At 44.4% G+C, this 25,340-nt stretch overlaps 1 protein-coding gene and 1 long non-coding RNA gene across 2 annotated transcripts in view; one reads left to right on the plus strand and one right to left on the minus strand.

The window, feature by feature from the left end:
- Positions 1 to 717: 717 nt before the first annotated feature.
- The window catches only part of ENTPD5 (ectonucleoside triphosphate diphosphohydrolase 5 (inactive)), a 66,853-nt gene continuing 42,230 nt past the window's right edge, over positions 718 to 25,340 (minus strand). Inside the window, exons 2-14 of the mRNA XM_069735721.1 lie at positions 22,039 to 22,264; positions 21,891 to 21,970; positions 21,612 to 21,755; positions 10,232 to 10,307; positions 8,968 to 9,003; positions 7,468 to 7,550; positions 7,315 to 7,394; positions 7,166 to 7,227; positions 6,746 to 6,847; positions 5,629 to 5,769; positions 5,500 to 5,556; positions 4,286 to 4,401; positions 718 to 1,016 (exon numbers count right to left, since the gene is read on the minus strand). Of these exons, the coding sequence (XP_069591822.1) occupies positions 930 to 1,016; positions 4,286 to 4,401; positions 5,500 to 5,556; positions 5,629 to 5,769; positions 6,746 to 6,847; positions 7,166 to 7,227; positions 7,315 to 7,394; positions 7,468 to 7,550; positions 8,968 to 9,003; positions 10,232 to 10,307; positions 21,612 to 21,755; positions 21,891 to 21,970; positions 22,039 to 22,264 (1,290 nt within the window). The 3' untranslated portion in view covers positions 718 to 929. The remainder of the gene's footprint in view (positions 1,017 to 4,285; positions 4,402 to 5,499; positions 5,557 to 5,628; positions 5,770 to 6,745; positions 6,848 to 7,165; positions 7,228 to 7,314; positions 7,395 to 7,467; positions 7,551 to 8,967; positions 9,004 to 10,231; positions 10,308 to 21,611; positions 21,756 to 21,890; positions 21,971 to 22,038; positions 22,265 to 25,340) is intronic.
- On the plus strand, positions 17,688 to 20,020 carry LOC138646269 (uncharacterized). The gene is made up of 2 exons (XR_011314842.1): positions 17,688 to 18,632; positions 19,240 to 20,020. It is a non-coding gene; the product is annotated as an uncharacterized lncRNA (long non-coding RNA).

Here is a 25,340-nt window from a genome sequence, read left to right on the forward strand (position 1 = left end):
TGGCACACTACTCTTCTTTCACTAGTTCTCCAGGCTAGCACACTCTTCCTTCACTAGTACTCCGGCTGGCACACTTCTCTTTTTTCACTAGTCCTCCGGTCTGGCACACTTCTCTTCTTTCACTAGTCCTCCGAGCTGACAAATTCCTCTTTTTTTCACTAGTCCCCCAGTCTGGCACACTTCTCTTTCACTAGTTCTCCAGGCTAGCACACTCCTCTTTCACTAGTGCTCCAGGCTGGCACACTCCTCTTCTTTCACTAGTGCTCCAGGCTGGCACACTCCTCTTCTTTCACTAGTGCTTCAGGCTGGCACACTCCTCTTCTTTCACTAGTGCTCCAGGCTGGCACACTCCTCTTTTTTCACTAGTGCTCCAGGCTGGCACACTCCTCTTCTTTCACTAGTGCTCCAGGCTGGCACACTCCTCTTCTTTCACTAGTGCTCCAGGCTGGCACACTCCTCTTCTTTCACTAGTGCTTCAGGCTGGCACACTCCTCTTCTTTCACTAGTCCTCCGGGCTGACACATACCTCTTTTTTCACTAGTCCTCTAGGCTGGCACACTTCTCTTATACTAGTGCTCCAGGCTAGCACACTCTTCTTTCACTAGTCCCCCTGGCTGACACATTCCTCTTTTTTCACTAGTCCTCCGGTCTGGCTCCAGGCTGGAAATCCTTTCTTCAAATGCTGCACTTGTGTTTGTATAAAAAAGTAAACACGTTAAAATTCAGTTTTTTTACTTCCAACATCTAATAAACATATATATATTTTAATCTGAAAACAACATTGTGAAGAAGCAGTTACGCGAGAATTGGCACGTGTGCGCGCTATGCTTCTTGGCAATGGATGGACAGCATCAGTCATTGCATTTGGAGTTTTCCTTGAAAACGTTTTCCCATCTTTTCCATGTAATGTGGTGATTTTTAAGACTCCATCATCCTGACTGTATAAGAGGCTGCAGCTCCTGTAAGATGGCGCCCAACGTCCAGCTCGTCTCAATATCTTGCACTTTTTTGGCTAACTAGAAAATAAATATGAAATATAATTTACCAGTCTTAAATTATTACAGTACCCACAAATATATTGACTCAAATTTATAATGCTTTGAAAAGGAGAACTTGAGTCACCATATATTATGAAATACAATTTTATTTGTACAAAAAGAAGTTTTTTCATGTAAATATAATACATAAATATTATTAAAAATTATTTGCTTACATATGTATGGATATACAAAAATGATGATCCACAAGGGTGGCAATAATCTAGTGGCCATAGACTAGGGCCAGGGAAAATAACAGAACACTGTTTTCAGACAATTCTAACCTGATGTATAAATGGCCACATGGTAGGAAGATGGGCTGAGTCAAAACAGCCTCCCCACAGAAAATTAGCGAGACTGGACGAGTCAACTTAGATCAAACCATGCTGCTGTAAGGCCCATGCAATACATGCATGTTGATGTCGCTTCTCCAGGGGGCGACATCAACGCTTGCGAAACGCGTGTCGGGGTACATGGCCGCAGCTTGGGCAGGAGTCATCATATAATGGGCAATTAACCCTTTGATTATTTATCTTAAATATCATTCAGGGGCGGATTATAATAGGGTCAATCTGGGCGGTAGCCTAGGGCCCAGTGGTGTGGGTGGCCCTGGGCTACCGCTCAGATTGCCCCCCGCCATCAGGGCATTACTGCCCTGACTGGTGTATTGGCCCGGTGGGCAGAGGGAGCCCGCATCGGGCCCCGTTTCGTCTGCTCACCGGGCCCCTACTGGCGCTGCGGCAGTTTCACCTATTGACGTGCGGGCAAGCGCCTGCACGTCAATAGTTAACAACAGCCGCCAGCCAATTGGAGGCTGGCAGCTGAAGTCGGCCGCAGGCGCAGCGCACACGTCGCCGGCGTCTGACGTCATTGTCAGTTGCTGGCGAGTACGCGCTTGCTGGAGGGAGCTCGCCTCCTGGAGCGCAGGTCAGGTGAGGAGAACTCGTTTTTGTTTGTTTTTTCTTTGCTAACGGCAATCCGGGGGGCCCGGGCGGGCCAGAATGCTGGACACTGTCTGGGGGCAATATGCTGGAGGACACACTGGGGCAGATGATTGCTGGACATACTGGGGGCAATGCTGGAGACACTGGGACAGATTGCTGGACACACTGGAGCAATGCTGGACACACTGGGGCAGATTGCTGGACACACTTTCTGGGGGCAATGCTGGACACACTGGGGCAGATTGCTGGACACACTGGGGCAGATTGCTGGACACACTGTCTGGGGGCAATGCTGGACATACTGGGGCAGATTGCTGGACACACTGGGGGTAATATGCTGGACATACTGGAGCAGATTGCTGGACACACTGTGGGTAATATGCTGGACACACTGGGGCAGATTGCTGGACACACTGGGGGCAATGCTGGACACACTGGGGCAGATTGCTGGACACTGAGGGCAATATGCTGGAGTTAGACACGGGCAGATTGCTGGACACACTGGGGGCAATGCTGGACACACTGGGGCAGATTGCTGGACACTGGGGCAATATGCTGGACATACTGGGGAAGATTGCTGGACATACTGGGGGTAATATGCTGGACACACTGGGGGTAATATGCTGGACACACTGGGGCAGATTGCTGGACACACTGGGGCAGGACTGGAGGCATAGGCAGAATGTAGATATGGGGCATGATTGGAGACACGGGGCAGGATTGGATCATGGGGCAGGATGGATACGATGGAGACAGATGGGGCAGGATGGGGAGATCATATGGGGTAGAATAGATACTCATGAGGGCAGGATGCGAGAACATATGGCTGGAACCAGGAATGAGATAAACGGGCCTGGATGGGGAATATTATTACCATAAGGGCTAATTAAGGGATATTATTACTGCAGTGATGTATTTATTTTATTTTTTGAGTATAATGTTTTAAATGGGGGGGGGCGGTCCTGTTACTGTGCAGAGTGACACTATCACCTTTTTTTCTTCATGTGGTGTAATGTAGAAGTTGTGAAAAATTAAGTAATGTGCTCTGTAAGCAGAGCTTGAGATAACTGTGTTATTTCCTGCAGAAACAAGTCCTGGCTGGAAGAAATGATGGCGGTCTGTGCTGGAGGAAAGATGAAAGACATCACCTAGAGACGTCACTGGTGAGTCAGTGTTACCTATACACTGACACTATACACTGTATACTATATACAGAGGTCCTGTGTACAATGTCAGCAGTGATCACTGTATTACCTATACATTATATACAGAGCTCCTGTGTATAATACCACCAGTGATCTCTGTATTACCTCTACACAGACACTGCATACTAAGTACAGATCTCCTGTGAATACTGGCACTTATGGTGATAGTATTGTGTTTTTTGTTTTTTTATTACTGATCAGTATTGTAGTATTCAGTCACTATGTGGTGGTAATATGTGGTCTGGAAATGGTGTTGCGGTATTTGTCCCTTGTATGTGCTATTTGGTCACCAAGTGGTGGTAATATGTGGTCTTGACATGGTGCGGTGGTATTTGTTCCTTGTATGTGATATTATTCGATCACTGTGGTTGTAATTTGTGGTCTGGTCATGGTGCGGTGGTATTTGTTCCTTGTATGTGATATTGGTCATTTTAAAAATTTAAAAATATATCAAAATATACCTAAATTGTATTGCATATTTTAACAAATATTTAATAGGTTACAGTAGAGTAAGGCCCAGCCATTTTTCTGGAATAATCTGGTTCAGGTATATCATGACCCCCGCCACATGACCCCCGTCACATGACTGGGGGGGCCCACAGTGTCTGAACAGCCCGGGGCCCTGGCTACCCTTAATCCACCCCTGATACCACTGCATAATGAACACTGGGTTATCTTACTATCGCATTGCATGTTCCTTACAGCAGCATGGTTTGATCTGAGTTGACTCGTCCAGTCTGTATAATTTTCTGTGGGGAGGCTGTTTTCACTCAGCCCATCTTCCTACCATGCGGCCATTTATACATCCGGTTAGAATTGTCTGGAAACAGTGTTCTGTTATTTTCCCTGGCCCTAGTCTACGGCCACTACATTATTGTCACCCTTGTGGATCACAATTTTTGTGTATCCATACATATATAAGCAAATAATTTTTAATAATATGTATGTATTTAGATTTAAAACCTTCCTTTTGTACAAATTAAATTGTATTTCATAATATATGATGACTCTGGTTCTCCTTTTCAAAGTAGAAAATAAATATTTAGTGGGTTTTCAAAATATGGGCAGGAAAGCTTCCCCGTGCCTGAGGGTCTCATACCTGCAGGGTTGTGTCTTCCTCAAAACCAAATCCTTCCCTGAGCAAAGCAGTGATGTAGGCGAGATCCATACAGAGGAATGGGCTCTGAAATGTGAACCGATCCATGTGATCACACACTGCAAGAACAAAGGATCGTTTTACAAAGGGTAACAATATGACAGTTTGCACAGCTTTACATCCATTGTCTTATGTGTTATCTGTGAAGAGGTCCCAGAGGAACAAGATCAATATACAAAACACAAGCTGTGGCACCAGGATAGACAGACAGAACCCATGAAAGTCATAGGACAGGCTGTGATACCAGGACAGACAGAACCCATGAAAGTCATAGGACAGGCTGTGATACCAGGACAGAACCCATGTAAGTCATAGGACAGGCTGTGATACCAGGACAGACAGAACACTTGTAAGTCATAGGACAGGTTGTGATACCAGGACAGACAGAACCCAAGTAAGTCATAGGACAGGCTGTGATACCAGGACAGACAGAACCCATGTAAGTCATAGGACAGGCTGTGATACCAGGACAGACAGAACCCATGTAAGTCATAGGACAGGCTGTGATACCAGGACAGACAGAACCCATGTAAGTCATAGGACAGGATGTGATACCAGGACAGACAGAACCCATGTAAGTCATAGGATAGGCTGTGATACCAGGACAGACAGAACCCATGTAAGTCATAGGACAGGCTGTGATACCAGGACAGACAGAACCCATGTAAGTCATAGGACAGGCTGTGATACCAGGACAGACAGAACCCATGTAAGTCATAGGACAGGCTGTGATACCAGGACAGACAGAACCCATGTAAGTCATAGGACAGGATGTGATACCAGGACAGACAGAACCCATGTAAGTCATAGGATAGGCTGTGATACCAGGACAGACAGAACCCATGTAAGTCATAGGATAGGCTGTGATACCAGGACAGACAGAACCCATGTAAGTCATAGGATAGGCTGTGATACCAGGACAGACAGAACCCATGTAAGTCATAGGACAGGCTGTGATACCAGGACAGACAGAACCCATGTAAGTCATAGGATAGGCTGTGATACCAGGACAGACAGAACCCATGTAAGTCATAGGACAGGCTGTGATACCAGGACAGACAGAACCCATGTAAGTCATAGGACAGGCTGTGATACCAGGACAGACAGAACCCATGTAAGTCATAGGACAGGCTGTGATACCAGGACAGAATATTCACCTTCTTGGGCTTTTACAGCAAAGTCCCTGACTGTAAGCTCTCCTCCATCCTCGTGCTCTAAAAAAGGAGAAGTTGAATTGTTAACATCTTCAGGTGCATAAACGCACACAAACCAGTGGACCATCTTACCAATTAGATTGGTGTCCACCGCCCGGTCATAGTAATAGGAGAAGGCATAAAAGCGTCTGCTTTGAAGCTCGTCAACATGGTGAAACTTCCCCTGTAGAATACGCTGAACCTCTGAGTAACAGGAATCAAACCCTACAAGTCCTAGACAGCAGAGGACAGACACATTGATGAGAAGACAGCAGGTCTGTAGCGTGCGAAGCTAAATATTAACAGATTATCAGAAACATGGGGGAATTCGACTTGAACCCTTCAATATAGCAGCCTTAATTTGTACCTGATAATACAAGGAATGTCACTGGTTTGTTTGGTGGTATACACCAAATACATATCCAGTATCCTATTTACCCATCACGACTGAAGATTGTTCTATGCAGCACTAAAATCTGAGTGTAAGGCTGTGAGCGCTGGGTCCGTGGATACTGCAATGCCCCCATCAGTCCCCAGTGTGGTCTTTTCACCGTCATCTGGCCAGCATGCACCTGCAGACCTACATATATATAGGAAGCTCAGCAGCCTGTGCCACATGCACTATGGTTTCTCTTTCTACACTTACACTAGGCCTCTATGGTGGGTGGATGTTGATGCATCCACTATGATGGGCCTCTTTTAGGCATGCTTCTGGCAGTGGCCATAAAAACCTTGAAAATATTGGGCCTTATTCATCATCTGCGATTTTTATAAGTCGCTGTTCTTTTTTGTGTTGTGGATTCATTGTCGTTTTTGTGCCAAAGTCACAAAAATGGCTCAACAGAGACAATGAAAAATAGCTTCTTTTTTTTTGTATGAACCAGTTTTCCAACTTTTTTTTAGTCAAAAATTGTATGTTCTCCAGAAATATTGCAAAAATTGAACCAAAGTTTCAAACTGGGATAAAATCACTAATGGGGAACAGAAGGTACATTTGCAAAATAAGTCCAGAGTTTTTGAAAAGTTGCAAAAAGGATGAATTGGGTGAAAACATCTGATAACCCTGAACTCTTGACTTTAAACAAGGCATATATGGAAAGATGAATATGGTGGTGCAAAACACAAGTCGACCAAAACAGGCACAAATACAATGCTTAATTGAGCCCATGGTGTAACACGTAGAGCTCTCTGCCCATCATGTGACTCTTACCATCAGACTGCCCTCCATATCTGTAGGTGATGCCAGCGAATGTCCATTCTGCATCCAAATCTGGTTGGAAACAGTGACTCCGAAACATCTGTTTTTGCTGGGCTGAAAGTCAGTGATTTATTTTTTACATTTTCACAAGCCTCGGTTTCGTGGGATTTCTTTTTATTCAGACATTTTTTACGTATATTTTAAGGCTAATAGAGAAGTGATTAGGAAAAACCATTTATAATGGCCACATAGCATCCTGCATTATCAAAAATCTCTAACTCGAAATCCACATCCTGTAAATCCAATCACTAAAAACACAGTACATGGAGTTCGCTTTGTTTCCCTAATGCTTCACAAAATAAAAGCAGATGTACAAATTTAACCTTCTGCTTCTCGCAGGATCTATAACTGGCATCTGTGTCCCATCCTTACCTGCAGACGCAGAAGCTCCAAGCACAGCGAGACGAGCCGCCTTCAGACCAAGACCCAGATAACTGAAGAACAGACACATAACAGTAACACACATGCCCCCAATGCCTGTACCACCCCCAAGGATCTGTGCTATGTATAAACCCTCTGACCTGTGCGTGTACAGGCGATATGTGCTGTTAAACAACTCAAACCAAGTCAGAAAGTCAGCCGGAGTCTGATCCAGTGTGGCCTGAAAGATCAAAAGGCAAAATGATGCTAATGATGACATCAAAGGCACTGATGCAGAAAAAGATAGCACCTACCTTAGCCAAAGGCAAGAAAGTTATCTGTGTGGAGCCTCCACCCAAATCCAGGGTCCCCACAGTATGATCCCCATGTAGCAGACCTGAAAAGAGTATTATTTAGGGCTCATACTCACTTGCGAGAAACTTGGATGAGTTTCGCACGTCAATACCCGGCACTGCACCCGGCACTCAGGAGCGGAGCGTTCTGGTGCATGTATTGCTATGCGGCCACTCACTCCGATCTGAGTGCCGAGTGCAGTGCCGGGTATTGACGTGCGAGACTCATCCGAGTTTCTCGCAAGTGAGTATGAGCCCTTACAATGTATATGGGACCCGAGAACTAGGATCGCTTCATTCCCTGACTGTACTCCAGAGCTAGTAATCACATACGCCCCCATCGGTACCCAAGAGCAATGTCACCGCATTTCTTCTATTGTAGCCCTGAGCTTCATCAAATACACTTTTGGCTGTACCCAGAGCGGTTGCCCACACTTGGATGTAGCCTTGAGATATGTTTTAAACTACTCATTGTCGCTGCAGTAGCAGAGCTACTGCGCAAACATACTTTTGTCCCTACCGCAAAGCTAAGAATCAATCATTAATCCAACTATATTCCCCGACAGTACTGCAAAGCTATGAGCGTATATTCATTTCCCTGAATGTCGGGATGAACACACTCTCTCGACAGTACCACAACGGTGAGAATATCCATTTCCCCGACTTTACAGTGTACTCAGCGTTAGGGTGAACATACTTTCCCGACAGTACCACAACGGTGAGAATATCCATTTCCCCCACTGTACAGTGTATTCAGTGTTAGGGTGATCACACCCTCTCGACAGTACCACGACGGTGAGAATATTCATTTCCCCCACTGTACAGTGTACTCAGCGTTATGGTGAACATACCCTCCCGACAGTACCACAATGGTGAGAATATCCATTTCCCCCACTGTACAGTGTACTCAGTGTTAGGGTGATCGCACCCTCTCGACAGTACTACAACGGTGAGAATATTCATTTCCCCCACTCTACAGTGTACTCAGTGTTAGGGTGATCACACCCTCCCAACAGTACCACAAAGGTGAGAATATCCATTTTCCCCACTGTGCAGTGTACTCAGTGTTAGGGTGATCACACCCTCTCGACAGTACCACATTGCAGAGAATATCCATTTTCCCCACTGTACAGTGTACTCAGTGTTAGGGTGATCACACTCTCCCGACAGTACCACATTGCAGAGAATATCCATTTTCCCCACTGTACAGTGTACTCAGTGTTAGGGTGATCACACTCTCCCGACAGTACCACAATGCGGAGAGTATCCATTTCCCGACTGTACAGTGTACTCAGCGTTAGGGTGAGCACACTCTCCCGACATTACCACAACACTGAGAATATCCATTTCCTCGACTGTACAGGGTACTCAGTGTTTGGGCGAACACACCCACAGCTACAATGCCATGGATTCCACCATAGCACCAGCGTCTTGCTCCCCATTGAACACATTAGGAGATACCTGTCAGGTAGTTGACTGTGATCCAGGCCAAAACTCCTATAGAAAGAATGGACAGCATCAGAAATCTTGTGACTCAGGTTTAAGTCACATTCACAGACCTTGTAAGCTTATCTTTCCAACTTACACTTTACCACAGTTTAAGAAAGATGTATCTGAGAGACAAAGAAGGAGAAATGTTGTCAGGAATCGAACCCAGCAGCTCCTGTGTACTAGACGGTAGCTCTTCCCTCTGAGCTATTCAGCTCTCTGGACAGTTTCGTGCTCACCCAAATACTTGTACCTATGTTGTATCTGATGGTCTCTACTCTGAGTTCCTGTTGGTGACCACCCTGTGTTTCTGATTGGCTCCATCCTGATTGCACACCCTATTTAAACCTGGCCTTGCTTTCCTTCCTTGCATGATTATTGAGCTACCAGCCTCTAGACAAACTTTCTTTCACCTGTTGCATATGCTCAAGGTTCTACAATGCTGTTCCTGTGTACTGACTACTTTTCCTGCTTATCCTTCAAACCACATTGCTCCTCCTTTTTACGGACTTCTTGGCTTTCCCTGACTACGATTCCTGCTTATTCCTTCAAACTACATTGTTCCTCCTGTGTACCGACTTCTGGCTATCCCTGACTATTCTACCTGCCGGTGAAGCCCCTAGTGGTTGCAATACCACTGCTCCAAACCAGGTTAGTCCATAAGAGTTGTGCAACTGTCTAGATCAGACGTGAGAAAAGCTACTTTGAAACAAGTTCATTTTAGTTAGAGTCAACCTGCAGAGAGGACTGCACTGTCAAGAAACATCATTATTTCCATTTTGGCCCAGCAGGGTCTGGTCGATTTGGCCAGAATAGGGATCTTAACCCTGACTTCACCATCCTTCAACTTGAGTCATGTACAGAGGTTGCTAATAACCGCAGGGCACGGTCCAATACTCCAGCAGATCAATCAAGAGGGAGGCTTCTCAGAAGCTCCTTCTTTACCAATTGGCATCTTAGGGAGCGAGGAGCAGGCAGACAAACAAGTGCAGAATTACATAAATGGAGATAACTCATAGAACAGAAAAAAAGACATAAGTGCTTATCATAGTAACTATCATCCCGGGGCAGGACTTATTGATGTGCACTTGATTGATTCAGTTACTTGGTCAGCCGCCAGATTTATTTTCTTTTTCTTTTTTTTAAATTTCCGTCATGGAAAGCGGGGGCAAAACAGAAAATCAAGCAAATGAAAATGACTGATCATCAATTTTTTTTTTGTTAATCACTTGCTCACCTTCATCTGTACCATCCATGATGCGTACGCTATTCTCTGAAACCAGAAAAGGAGATGAACTGAAGACTTTCCGGACCTAAAATCAAGAGGAGGCACCAGAATGAAGCAATGTACCCTTGTGAAGGAACAAATTATGAAAGATTCTCCATTTTGTGCTTTGACTCCATTTTGTTGTTGGTTAAAGATAAATTCTGTTATTTACTTAGGTAGAAGGTTACAGCTGCTATGAAATAACTGTCCTGTTTCTCACGAAGATAATATTTTGTTATTCAGCTAGTCTATGGTTCATAATTGGTATAAAGACCTTGAGTATTCTAACTCAAGTGAGCCAGATAAGAGACTCGTGGGGGTATCGCTATACAAGACTGAGGCATCTGTTAATATGTTTTTCTATGCCAAAAAGACATGACCATATCTGTAGTTCCCATTTTTCCTCTATCCTCATGGGTTAAGTTTTTCCTGTATTCTTATAGGTTAAGAACTGTGAACGTGTTCTTATGCTGATTGGTTGAAGTATAATTTCTATGACTATGAAAAGTCAGACAATAAAACGGGGGCACAGAGATCTGCTCGATCCCCCACACAGAGGCACGAGTCTCCGTCTGGTCATTTTCAGTTGCCGGCAACGCCCTTTAGATTAATTTGGAAATCACTGAGTCAACCGTGAAGGGTCACTTTAGATCCTCCCTCAACAGCTTGGCGCCCGAAAACGTGGGGCTCCAACCAGGAACGCCTCTGCCCCCCGGAGGACAACCAGACAAAGGACCCTCGGAGCGGACACAGGCACTGGAAAATTGGGACTGATCATCCCCCACAACAACCACGGTAAGTTGGCAGTTATACTGTCCAGACTGACCGTTTGGTGTGGTTTTCCTGTGTTTGTTGCTGCAAAGAGGATCTGAGGTTTGTCCCCGAAGGTGGGTGATTTTTGGGTGGAATCATATAGAGGTGTAGTTCCGTGGGGAGCCCAGTGCTCGAACCGTACCTCATAAGGGACGGACACCCCGGATTGACCAGTGATGTAATTCTCTTTATAGTCAAAATATCCTGAATTCCTGATCATTGTTAGAATCAGGCGCGGTGAGGTGATCGAAGATTGGGTAGGATACGTAACTCAGAAATATATAGAAGTATACAATATATATATATATCCAGAGGTATTTGGAGGGAAGTTTAAGACTCCCTCCTCCTTTCACTGAGTACCGCGTTTTTTGGGTTGTCCCAGTGGGGGACAGAGAGACCCAGTGGAACAAACCGTAAAGGCCTCTCGGTATTGTGCACAACTAGGTAAGGATATTTAGCTCTAAAGGAGAATCATGTTTCCATGGAAGTAAGAGAAGACTTTGAATTTGTGTGTTGAATCTGATACTGTTAGCCCAAAGATGAGGAAAATATTCTCAATGATTGGTTTTTCTAAGGTGTTTTGGCATATGAATTGTGCGATGAAGGTTTTGTAGAAATTAATTAAGTCTGAGAACTGCTGAATTCCGTCTCTGTGTGAAATTTGGGATGGGAGGGGTCAAACATCTGCGCTATTGCTTTCTTTTGTGTTGAGGAATGCTGTGATGTTCTTATCAGTTCTGTGTTTCTGGTATGGAGGGGGCGAGTCGCTGCGTCCTCTCGGAATTTTCTATACTTGTGTTGTGTAGTATGTGCAATAGTACAATGTTGTATTGAATTAGAAAGAAATATCGTAAGTTCAAGTTGGAATTTGAAAGTGAAAGAATTGTGCCTATTTTAGAAGAAAACATGTAAGAGATTGTTTGGTTATCAGTGTAAGTAATTAAAAGATTGGTAAAAGATTTATCTGCTTCAAGTTGAGTGGTTGATATATAGCAAATTAAGGATTAACAGAGAAAGTGAATTCGGATTTGTTTTTGTTACGTTGAAAAAGGAAAGTTGTCTATAACTATGACAAAAACTGGATGTTTGTGGTGCAAGAAGGAACTGAAAAAGTGATTGAGGGTAATGTGTTAGAAAGACAAACAATTAAAAATGATAATCTGAAACAGGGGGGCTCCCTGCTAGATGATAAGGTCTCTCCCCAGGAAATCAAGTCTCTTCTCCCGACTGTAAGCCCTATGCCCCTTAACCCCAAAGCTCCAATATATCCTGGGTTGTCAAAACTTAGTGCACCCCCACCCTATAATCCTGCCGGGTGGATTTGTGATGTATGCGGAGTTACTAATTCTCAGTGGAGACAGGTCTGTTACAATTGTGAAGCAAGAAGACCCGGAGTTGTAGCCTCCACCTTTCCCTTGCTAAACGCTGACGGCACTTATTATCAGCCACCGCCAGCACCAGTCTATAGACAAATAGCAGCGAATCGAGAGATTTATTCCACTCCCCAGAGAGATCTGTTACACTTACTCCATGTGAAGGCTGGAGAGGGGTATTTTCCAATTATTGAGGGTGGCATGATGTATAACCTGGACGGGGGAACCTATGAGAGTGGTGTTGATTTCTGTAATGCTTTAAAGGTTTGGGCACAAGATAGACGAGCGGACCAAGCTACCCCCCTCACAGATGTCACACAGGACAAGGGGGAGACTGCCGAGAAGCTCTATGGGCGTCTTATGGTAGTACTTAAAGATTTGGGGTTTTCACTGTATAATAAAGCTTATTCACACCTTTTTGTGGCAACTTTGATGTCCGGCCTTAAATCTGAATTGAAAGAGGCAATAATGTCAGTTAGACCTGACATCGAGAATTCCACTCCGAACGATGCACTAAAAGTAATTAAAAGTTTTCAGAAGAACTTAACCCGCTCTGTATCAGCAGTAAAATTAGAGGTTAAATCAAGCAGCTGCGCTCTCTAGCCCCCAGCTCAGTACAAGGACGCAGCTGGTTCCTTATCAGTGGCCCAAGCAAAAGGCTCCAGCCCCCCTCCCTTACACAAATCCAGTCTCATACTTCAATATCTATTTTAACCCTGTGTCTGGAAATCTCCCTCGCTATGTTAATTCTCAGACCCAGAGCTTGTTTTAATTAGAGTAGATGGCAGACCCAATAAATATACCCTCACAAAACCCATCCCTGTGGGACCTTTCCCTGAAGTTACTGCTCAGTTCGTAATCTCTCCCTCATGTCCGGTAAATTTACTGGGGACAGATTTATTATCACAGTTCCGCTCCAGAGTATAATTCCAAGATGATGGTCAGATGGTATTTACGTTATATAACCCCTATGCAGATGAACATAATGAGATGTGTATCTTACATGCCCTTCCCACGGTTATGATGGCCCTGATAGGCCCAGATTCACCCCAATAATACCTGTAAAACCAGTAAAAGTGTTTCTCAAACCTGGTGCCCCCTTTTTCCCAAAGTCCATCAGTACCCTTTGAAACATGATCAGGAGCGGGGCCTCAAGGGGCAAATACAAACGTTATTCGATAATGGTGCCCTGGTACCCTGTGTTTCTCCATGTAACACGCCCTTGTTTCCCGTTAAGAAAAAGACCCCACCCGGCCAACCCCCTGCCGGTACACAGACCTACGGGCAGTTAATGCAGCTACTGTTCTAGAAACTCCGGTGGTGCCTAATCCATATACTCTTGTCCCAGATATCTCAGGATGCTGCTTGGTTCACAGTCATCGACCTCGCCAATGCCTTCTTCAGCATTCCATTACACCCAGATTGCCAGTTTCTGTTTGCATTCACTTATCAGGGACGACAATTGATGTGGACAGTTATGTCACAAGGGGCCCAAAACAGTCCCAATCAGTTTGCAAAAAAATATGGGCGAGTGTCTCTTACTCTGGCAGTTAGAATATCCCTATGTCACGTTGCTTCAGTATGTGGGTAATCTTTTCTTGTGTGCACGAACAGAGCAGGAAGCCATTGTTGCCATTGTTAGCCTCCTCAAGTATCTGGCAGATCTGAACTGTCGGGTTTCGGCCTAGAAACTTCGGTTCTGCCTTGGTCAAGTGATATTTTTGGGTCACTGTCTCCTTCAGGGTGCCAGACACCTCACAGAAGAAAGAAAAATAGCCGTCAGCTACAAAGGATGAGCCTGAGCTCCAGCGTTTCCTTGGACTATGTATTTATTGTTGTCAGTGGATACCGGACACATCCCGCATAATGCTACCTCTCTACAAGGCCCTGAAAGACTGTTCAAGATATGCTGATGATTTTGGCAGATTCCACACTGGATAAGCTGTTACCACGGAAGATACTGTATTGCTCGGAGCTGCACTCCCTCCCTCCCTGTCAGGACAAGAAGCAGAACTTCAGGATCTGTCTACTGCATGTACTTTGGCCAAAGACAGGTGGGCTAATATATACGGACTCACAGTATGCATTTGGTATTGCTCATGATTTTGGAGCCCTATGGACCAATCGAGGGTTTGTTACTACTGCCGGGACTCCAGTGAAGAATGTTGAAGCTGTTAAAACCCTCATGGACTCAATCAAATTACCTACCCAGGTGGCCATTATCAAAGTTAAGGAGCACGGTACTATGGAACAGGCCACAGACTGTTGGTAACACCTTTGCGGATATGCAAGCAAAAGCCGCTGCTCTCCTACCCGTTGAACTGACCATACCAGCTATGGTGACCACACACTCTCAGCGTAAACAGTTACAAGAAACACTGACTCTACAGGAACCTGATGATCTATGCCAGACTGAGGTTTTCTGCCGGACCCCGCGAGACCGCTTAATGACGATGCAGAGAATGTCTCCAAAGGAAGAAATGAAGCTGATGGAGCATGTATGGACAATGGTCTCTGGAAAAAGGACCAACTTGTGTGTCTCCCTAAGCGGATGTACCCTGCTATTGCCACGTGGGCACATGGGCCCACACATCGAGGAAAAAAAAAAAAAAAACAGGCCCTAGCCCTGGTACAAAAATTCTACTGGACTCCAGGTATTTCTACAGTCCTGACAGCACTCAACCGTGCATGTAATATCTGTCAGACCTGCAATCCCGGTCAACTTCAACGTGTACCCCCGAAGCACCTTGCTAAGCCCGACTATCCTTTCCAAAGGCTCCAGGTGGACCATATCACGTTGCCTAAGTCTGGAAGGTATGAATATTGTCTGGTGGTTGTCGATATGTTCTCCAATTGGCCAGAAGCATTCCCCGTTACCAACGTGACTGCAAAGACCACAGCAAAGAAACTGGTGATGGAAGTTATATGCAGATATGGTGTTCCAGAAGTTGTTGAAAGTGACCAAGGCCCGGCCTTTTCTTCTCATGTGTATCAGGAGGTTCTGACAATGCTTGGATCCACTGTAGCCCTCCATACTCCGTACCATCCACAATCCAGTGGGAAAATTAAGAGGCTGAATGGCACACTGAAGGGACAATTGATCAAAATGATGCAGGAGACTACGGCTCCATGGCCAGGGCTCTTATATATTCCTACTACCACTATTGCAAAACATGGCCTGTCCCCATATGAGATATTGTTTGGTGCTAGGTTCTCAGTTGTAAATTTTCAGTCTCAGTAGTTGTCAGAAGAAACTGACCGTGCTGTTCAATATGTTATTCATCTTAGTAAAAATGTTGCTAACACCCATGTTTTAGTTTCTTCTTTCCTTCCAGATTCAGCAGAAACCGATATTGGTTATAATTTGAAGCCTGGTGGTCTTATGGTCGTGAAAAGCTATGTCAGAAAACACGGACTAGAACCCTTGTATGACGGTCCCTACCAAGTCCTCCTCATTACTCCTATGTCAGTAAAGCTGGAAGGAAGGCCTTCGTGGATCCACGTATCGCAGTGCAAGCTGGTCAAACAGACTAGTGGCAAATAAGGGGACATGATGTTTTGGTTTTTCGTATTTCCATTTAATAATATTGGTAACCGCATGGGGCAGTCTAAATTCCTCAATATCCTTGAATAATAAGTTTGTACAATATCATAAAAGATTAGTAGTACAGATGGGTATAGCCAATAAAATTGTCAGTTATACAGATGTGGGATAAATTGGTTAGGGCCACAGATTATCCAGATGATCAAATTTGGGATATATTGGATATACTTAATACTACTGCCTGTGTTATGAATCTGTTGAAGGGTTTAAAGCCCACTGATTGCTCAGATTATGTCCCACTAATTCATGAAGCACCTAAACTAAAGGTCCCAGGAGGGATAACCGTATTAGCTGATAATTATACCTGCTATAATTCCCACGACACTACAGGTACACCAGTAGGGGTCTTCGAGACAGGTTTCTGTAAAGAGAACAATTTCCTGGATACTGACTTGCTAGCTAATCATACACAGTATATATATGTTATTTATTGGTTATGTGGAGATGGTAAGCTCCATCCTAGGTTGCCTAATGCCTGGACAGGTCAATGTACCCTTGTTAAACTAGCTGTGCAATTCAAGATTTTACCTTGGGATCCGGAGACACCTGATGAATATACCAGAAAGAGGAGAAGTCTCGATCAGCTCCATATGAGTTATGAAGAAAATCCATTAGTAACATAGTAACATAGTTAGTAAGGCCGAAAAAAGACATTTGTCCATCCAGTTCAGCCTATATTCCATCATAATAAATCCCCAGATCTACGTCCTTCTACAGAACCTAATTGTATGATACAATATTGTTCTGCTCCAGGAAGACATCCAGGCCTCTCTTGAACCCCTCGACTGAGTTCGCCATCACCACCTCCTCAGGCAAGCAATTCCAGATTCTCACTGCCCTAACAGTAAAGAATCCTCTTCTATGTTGGTGGAAAAACCTTCTCTCCTCCAGACGCAAAGAATGCCCCCTTGTGCCCGTCACCTTCCTTGGTATAAACAGATCCTCAGCGAGATATTTGTATTGTCCCCTTATATACTTATACATGGTTATTAGTTCGCCCCTCAGTCGTCTTTTTTCTAGACTAAATAATCCTAATTTCGCTAATCTATCTGGATATTGTAGTTCTCCCATCCCCTTTATTAATTTTGTTGCCCTCCTTTGTACTCTCTCTAGTTCCATTATATCCTTCCTGAGCACCGGTGCCCAAAACTGGACACAGTACTCCATGTGCGGTCTAACTAGGGATTTGTACAGAGGCAGTATAATGCTCTCATCATGTGTATCCAGACCTCTTTTAATGCACCCCATGATCCTGTTTGCCTTGGCAGCTGCTGCCTGGCACTGGCTGCTCCAGGTAAGTTTATCATTAACTAGGATCCCCAAGTCCTTCTCCCTGTCAGATTTACCCAGTGGTTTCCCATTCAGTGTGTAATGGTGACATTGATTCCTTCTTCCCATGTGTATAACCTTACATTTATCATTGTTAAACCTCATCTGCCACCTTTCAGCCCAAGTTTCCAACTTATCCAGATCCATCTGTAGCAGAATACTATCTTCTCTTGTATTAACTGTTTTACATAGTTTTGTATCATCTGCAAATATCGATATTTTACTGTGTAAACCTTCTACCAGATCATTAATGAATATGTTGAAGAGAACAGGTCCCAATACTGACCCCTGCGGTACCCCACTGGTCACAGCGACCCAGTTAGAGACTATACCATTTATAACCACCCTCTGCTTTCTATCACTAAGCCAGTTACTAACCCATTTACACACAATTTCCCCCAGACCAAGCATTCTCATTTTGTGTACCAACCTCTTGTGCGGCACGGTATCAAACGCTTTGGAAAAATCGAGATATACCACGTCCAATGACTCACCGTGGTCCAGCCTATAGCTTACCTCTTCATAAAAACTGATTAGATTGGTTTGACAGGAGCGATTTCTCATAAACCCATGCTGTTTTGATCATGGGTATATGATATATGGGTATATGATATATGATCATGGGATCATTGATATATGTCGATGGCATTGGAGTGCCAAGGGGGGTGCCTGACCAATTTAAAGCCCAGAACTAGATCTATGCTAGCTTTGCTTCTATAATCCCACAGGTGCAGATTAATAAAAATGTTGATTGGATCAATTACATATATTACAGTGAACAAAGGTTTGTCAATTTTATCTGTGATGCTTTCCAAGGTATAGTTGAGGAGTTGAGCCCTAACACTAGAATGACCCTCCAAAACCGACTAGCCCTTGATATGATCTTAGCTGAGAAAGGAGGAGTCTGTGGGATGGTGGGAGAGGAATGTTGTACCTATATCCCTCAGAACTCTGGGGTAAATGGAAAGACCATGATAGCCCTTAAAAAGATAAATGGGTTAGCAGCAGAATTAAAATCTAATGCAGGAGTAGACACATCTTTCTTTTCCGGCTGGTTGGGTGGGCTCAAAGGATTCTTTCAACAAGCTTGTCTGGTACTGATTGCCCTTCTTGTAGTTAGATCGATAATCCTCTGTTGTGTTATTCCCCTGTATAAAAAGGTTATCACTGAGGCAACTCCGACTGGCACCTTCCTCAACCAAGAAGTAGACTCACCAGAGTATGATGGCACTGATCCAGGAGAGATCCCCAAGTACGTCCCCCTCAAGAAGATAGACAAAACCCCCAATTCTCAGATGATGCTAAGAGATTTAGTTTAGGGACAGCGGGAGAACTCCATGTGAAGCTAGTAAAGGGTTCAGCTGCCTGGAGGCCTCTCACAAGGGGACAGCTTCTGAGGTGTCTGGATGAAGAAATCCACCTCCCCTTTCCCCATCACATGGACAGTCTCGAAGGAATTTTCTTTTTAGGGAAAAACTTAGTGTTTAGGGGGGATTGTCAAGTTGAAAATATATATCTTTATACTCTTTTGTACTTTTATATATTCTTATGCTGTGAAACAATAAGTTTTTCCCCTTATGCTTGCTAATGCAAATTTAACTCTATTTAAGATGGCTGCCAGTATTCACATAAGTTAGAAGATATTCAAAGACTCAGAGATTAATATGATAAAGACAATGACCGTAATAAGGACAGTTGGTGGGCAGACACCTTCTCTTTTCTTAATCCAGCCAATTGGTTTGAGGGACTTGCGGCTGGATAGCTGGAATCTTACAAAGTTTGTTATATATCGCTGCCTTTATCCTTGTCATGTATGTAATACTAAAACTTGTTCTTTGGTGTATTTCTGTATGTATTAGGAAATTCTGCACTAAGACAACTAATGATGAAACCAAAAGCGTTGCCACCCCTGCTCTCTACACCGATTTCACAAAGTTACCAGATGAAGATGTTGAAGCCAAGCGCATGGCTATCTTCAAAAGATCCCAACTACTGTTATCAATAATTGTTATTTGTAAATTCTAGTATACAGGGGGGACGGGTACGCCGCAACAGCCATGGTTGGTAACATGGCACCAGTCATGTGAAGACCAGTACCCCTCGAGCTCATAGCTTGGGATAGTACCTCTGATGCTGGACATTAATTAACAAAATTTATCTAGGGGGGAATGTGAAGGAACAAATTATGAAAGATTCTCTATTTTGTGCTTTGACTCCATTTTGTTGTTGGTTAAAGATAAATTCTGTTATTTACTTAGGTAGAAGGTTACAGCTGCTATGAAATAACTGTCCTGTTTCTCACGAAGATAATATTTTGTTATTCAGCTAGTCTATGGTTCATAATTGGTATAAAGACCTTGAGTATTCTAACTCAAGTGAGCCAGATAAGAGACTCGTGGGGGTATCGCTATACAAGACTGAGGCATCTGTTAATATGTTTTTCTATGCCAAAAAGACATGACCATATCTGTAGTTCCCATTTTTCCTGTATCCTCATGGGTTAAGTTTTTCCTGTATTCTTATAGGTTAAGAACTGTGAACGTGTTCTTATGCTGATTGGTTGAAGTATAATTTCTATGACTATGAAAAGTCAGACAATAAAACGGGGGCACAGAGATCTGCTCGATCCCCCACACAGAGGCACGAGTCTCCGTCTGGTCATTTTCAGTTGCCGGCAACGCCCTTTAGATTAATTTGGAAATCACTGAGTCAACCGTGAAGGGTCAATTTAGATCCTCCCTCAACACCCTCTTACACAATTTGCAAGCGCTCATGGAAGGCAGTTCTGCTTCAAGTTCTGATCTTTTTTAAATCACTGGATACTTGTAAATTGTCCCCAGGAGCAAAACAGAGCTCCCTTCAGCCGTCCCAAAAGCCTCTAGGGGTAATGAGGAAATGGTGTTACTGCAGACAAAGATGCCAGTAATCCACTCCATATACAGTGGATAGAAAAAGTCAGGTATTTGTAATGTAAAAAAAAAGTCATATTAAAAAATAATTTCAGAACTTTCCTTTTTTTTATGTAACCCATAATCAGTACAAACCCATTGAAAAATAAACTGAAATATATTCGGGAGGCAAAAAAAACAAAGAACTAAAATAATGTGTTTGCATAAATTTACACATTCTTAAACTACTTTGAATTTCCTTTTAAATTTCTGACCGCATTCAGTCTTTGGGTAGGCATCTATCAGCACAGTACATCTAGAATTGTCGATCTTTGCCGACTCTTCCTTTCAGAAATGCTCCAAATCTGTCAAATTGCTTTCAACTAAGGCTTCTTTCACATTTCTGTCGGTAGTCGGCCGTCACAAAGCATCAGAGCGACGTACCGACGGACGTTTGGGAAATAGTGGATAACAAGTGCAGCGGATGCAGTGTTTCAACGGGTCCGCTGTCCGGAAAGGTAAAGTGTAAAATCCCGGGGAGGAGAGAGAGAATTCCTGCCGGGCATGCTCACTAGGAAACACAGGATCCAACGTACAGAAAAACGTTCCCTTGAACGTTTTTAGGAGAAGACGGTCCGCAAAAATGCACAGGATCTAGTGCACGACGGACATAACGTGTGCCCATACGTCGCTAATACAAGTCAATGGGAAAAAAAGGATCCTGCATACGAATTTGAAGGATCCTTTTTTTCCACAAACCGACATATTTCGACGTGTGGAGAAAGACGGAAGTGTGAAAGAGGCTTAAGAGATCCCTTTGGTGTGTTGTAAGCTGTTTAGCTTTTGCTATAAAATGCAACTAAGAGTGTTTACATCCCAAAAATGTGGCATGTCAGCAGATTTTGTATAAGTACTATATCAGCTGTAACAGATCCAGTGAGCAAAGAGGGGATTATTTTCAAATGAAAGAGAAACAGATGGCTGAAAAAAACAGATAAAGCTGAATTTAGTTTTTTTAAAAGCAGACAAAAAAGTTGCGTCTGCACAACTTGTTAGCCAATGGATTGTCATTCCAAAGACATACTGAAGGGGAATTAAGATTATGAGACCCATTATCAATGATAATGTGTGCAAACTGTAAAGCGCTGTGGAATATGTTAGCGCTATATAAAAATAAAGATTATTATTATTATTGCTGCTGGATCCGTTCTAACTGATTAGTATTGAAACCATAGCCTTAGCCTGCAAATTCTCCATTCCAAGAATTACAACTACTTCAGACAGTTACACCCAGAAACACCTGACAATCACCAATCCACCCCACGGTCGGCGATGTCTCCCACCTCCAGGAGCAGGGCCTCGGCCTGGTGTTCAGGAAGCAGTCGGAGCCCAGCTGTGGCTTTCAGCAGCAGAGGAGTTTTCTGCCAGTGGGTAGGAGGAATATTGTCCTGTGCAAGGTGGAGCAGGGAACGGACAGACTCTGCACCCTAAGAAACATGGAGACTATCACAGTCATCGGCGCAAATCACATTATTTCAATTACCGTAATATATACAATAATAAAAATGTCATCTACATAAAAAAAATCTCAGCCTAGGACTAACTGTACGTGTCTTGCTCACCTTCTCAGGCTGCTCAGCGAAGGCAGAAAGTCCTGGCTTCAAAGACTCAAAAATCTCTCCAACAATATCCAGGGAAGATCCTAAAGCATAGATGAAAAAGAATAGAACAGCAAGACACAATAAGGAGCAGGGAATGATGGGATCTTACCTGTACTGCTCAGACGGAAAGTATAGACATGGATTCGCGTCCCGGTGCTGCCAGCATCAAAAACTATACCATACATGATAGTGTTGGAAATATTGGGCACTGCCAAAGCTGAGGGGAACTTCACATCATATGCAACAGAGGGGTCCGATAAAGAGAAGGCAGGCAAAAGGGAAAAATAGAAAGTAGAAAAAAGCAAGGGTCTCATAGTCTCCCAGAGATGCACACCCTGCAAAAAGAGGAAGGAGACTCACTGCAACACCTCTATAGTGCATCACACACCTCTATCAGTACCTCCCATTATACTCCTCTATCACTGGACCCCAGAATACCAGTCACCGGTACTATACACTACAGCCCATTATACCCCTCTATCACTGGACCCCAGAATACCTGTCACCTGTACTATACACTACAGCCCATTATACCCCTCTGTCACTGGACCCCAGGAATACCAGTCACCTGTACTACACACTACAGCCCATTATACCCCTCTATCACTGAACCCCCAGAATACCTATCACCTGTACTATACACCACAGCCCATTATACCCCTCTATCACTGGACCCCCAAAATACCCGTCACCTGTACTATACACTACAGCCCATTATACCCCTCTATCACTGGACCCTGAGAATACCTGTCACGTGTACTATACACCACAGCCCATTATACCCCTTTATCATTGGACCCCAGAATACCCGTCACCTGTACTATACACTACAGCCCATTATACCCCTCTATCACTGGACCCTGAGAATACCTGTCACGTGTACTATACACCACAGCCCATTATACCCCTCTATCACTGGACCCCCAGAATACCTGTCACCTGTACTATACACTACAGCCCACAGCCCATTATACCCCTCTATCACTGGACCCCCAGAATACCAGTCACCTGTACTATACACTACAGCCCATTATATCCCTCTATCACTGGACCCCAGTATACCCGTCACCTGTACTATACACTACAGCCCATTATACCCCTCTTTCACTGGACCCCACAATACCTGTCACCTGTACTATACACCACAGCCCATTATACCCCTCTATCACTGGACTCCAGGAATACCTGTCACCTGTACTATACACCACAGCCCATTGTACCCCTCTATCACTGAACCCCAGAATACCAGTCACCTGTACTATACACTACAGCCCATTATACCCCTTTATCACTGGACCCCAGAATACCCGTCACTTGTACTATACACTACAGCCCATTACAGCCCTCTATCACTGGACCCCACAATACCTGTCACCTGTACTATACACCACAGCCCATTATACCCCTCTATCACTGAACCCCAGAATACCTGTCACCTGAACTATACACTACAGCCCATTATACCCCTCTGTCACTGGACCCCCAGAATACCTGTCACCTGTACTAAACACTAGAGCCCATTATACACCTCTATCACTGGACCCCAGAATACCTGTCACTTGTACTATACACCACAGCCCATTATACCCCTCTGTCACTGGACCCCAGGAATACCTGTCACCTGTACTACACACTACAGCCCATTATACCCCTCTATCACTGAACCCCCAGAACACCAGTCACCTGAACTATACACTACAGCCCATTATATCCCTCTATCACTGAACCCCCAGAATACCTGTCACCTGTACTATACACCACAGCCCATTATACCCCTCTATCACTGAACCCCCAGAATACCTGTCACCTGTACTATACACTACAGCCCATTATACCCCTCTATCACTGGACCCTGAGAATACCTGTCACGTGTACTATATACCACAGCCCATTATACCCCTCTATCATTGGACCCCAGAATACCCGTCACCTGTACTATACACTACAGCCCATTATACCCCTCTATTACTGGACCCCAGAATACCTGTCACCTGTACTATACAGTACAGCCCATTATACCCCTCTATCACTGGACCCCCAGAATACCAGTCACCTGTACTATACACTACAGCCCATTATACCCCTCTATCACTGGACCCCAGAATACCCGTCATCTGTACTATACACTACAGCCCATTACAGCCCTCTATCACTGGACCCCACAATACCTGTCACCTGTACTATACACCACAGCCCATTATACCCCTCTATCACTGAACCCCAGAATACCAGTCACCTGTACTATACACTACAGCCCATTATACCCCTCTATCACTGGACCCCAGAATACCAGTCACCTGTACTATACACTACAGCCCATTATACCCCTCTATCACTGGACCCCACAATACCTGTCACCTGTACTATACACCACAGCCCATTATACCCCTCTATCACTGGACTCCAGGAATACCTGTCACCTGTACTATACACTACAGGCCATTATACCCCTCTATCACTGGACCCCCAGAATACCCGTCACCTGTACTATACACCACAGCCCATTATACCCCTCTATCACTGGACTCCAGGAATACCAGTCACCTGTACTACACACTACAGCCCATTATACCCCTCTATCACTGGACCCCAGAATACCAGTCACCTGTACTATACACTACAGCCCATTATACCCCTCTATCACTGGACCCCAGAATACCTGTCACCTGTACTATATGTGGCACCCCTAGGGGTATTTGCCACAAAAATAGTTACTGACAGTAAGTACAAATACTAAAATAGCAAGACTGCACTACCACCTCCGGCCAGAAGGGGGAGCTCCAGAGACTCCCCTTGATCCATTCTGGTCTGAGAGAAGAAATGGCAGTTGGGCCAAGGAGCTGAAAGTGAGAGGTCATACAGTTGAATCTCTAACAGCCCTATGACGGTTTCCAGGCCTAAATCACCGGCCTGAGGAGAAGAGGGATAGAGAAAAAGGACATTGTGAGAACCGGGTAGCATTAATCACTACCCAGAACAGGCGCAAAGACGGATACCGGATCCGTGGCTGTATTCATTATATATAATACAGCAACCGGAAAAACGTGAGGTGATATCAGCTTCACTAGGGCCGGACGCAGCAACAGACACAGAGTTCAGCGGTACTCCCAGAGGGGGTAAACCGATAAAAGGACTCGGGTTGCCCGTCGAACCAGGACCCGGAGGGGACAGATTGGGCCGGCAGCCAGTTCACATACAGCAGCAGGGCCACACAGAAATTGCGCACAATAAGAGGCGAAGACCCCGGCAGGGTCAAAGTAACTCAGAGTTCCCATACAGACTCCGGTGACAGGACTGGTTGTAAATCCTTTTATGTTAAAGTAAACTGGTTAAACGTTTCAGTGCCTCAGTCTTTCATTTGGACAATAGCCATCTATCCAGGATCGAGATCGTCACCGCTGGGAGAACCTG

The sequence above is a fragment of the Ranitomeya imitator genome, chromosome 1 (assembly GCF_032444005.1).
Source record: "Ranitomeya imitator isolate aRanImi1 chromosome 1, aRanImi1.pri, whole genome shotgun sequence".
Classification (NCBI taxonomy): domain Eukaryota; kingdom Metazoa; phylum Chordata; class Amphibia; order Anura; family Dendrobatidae; genus Ranitomeya; species Ranitomeya imitator.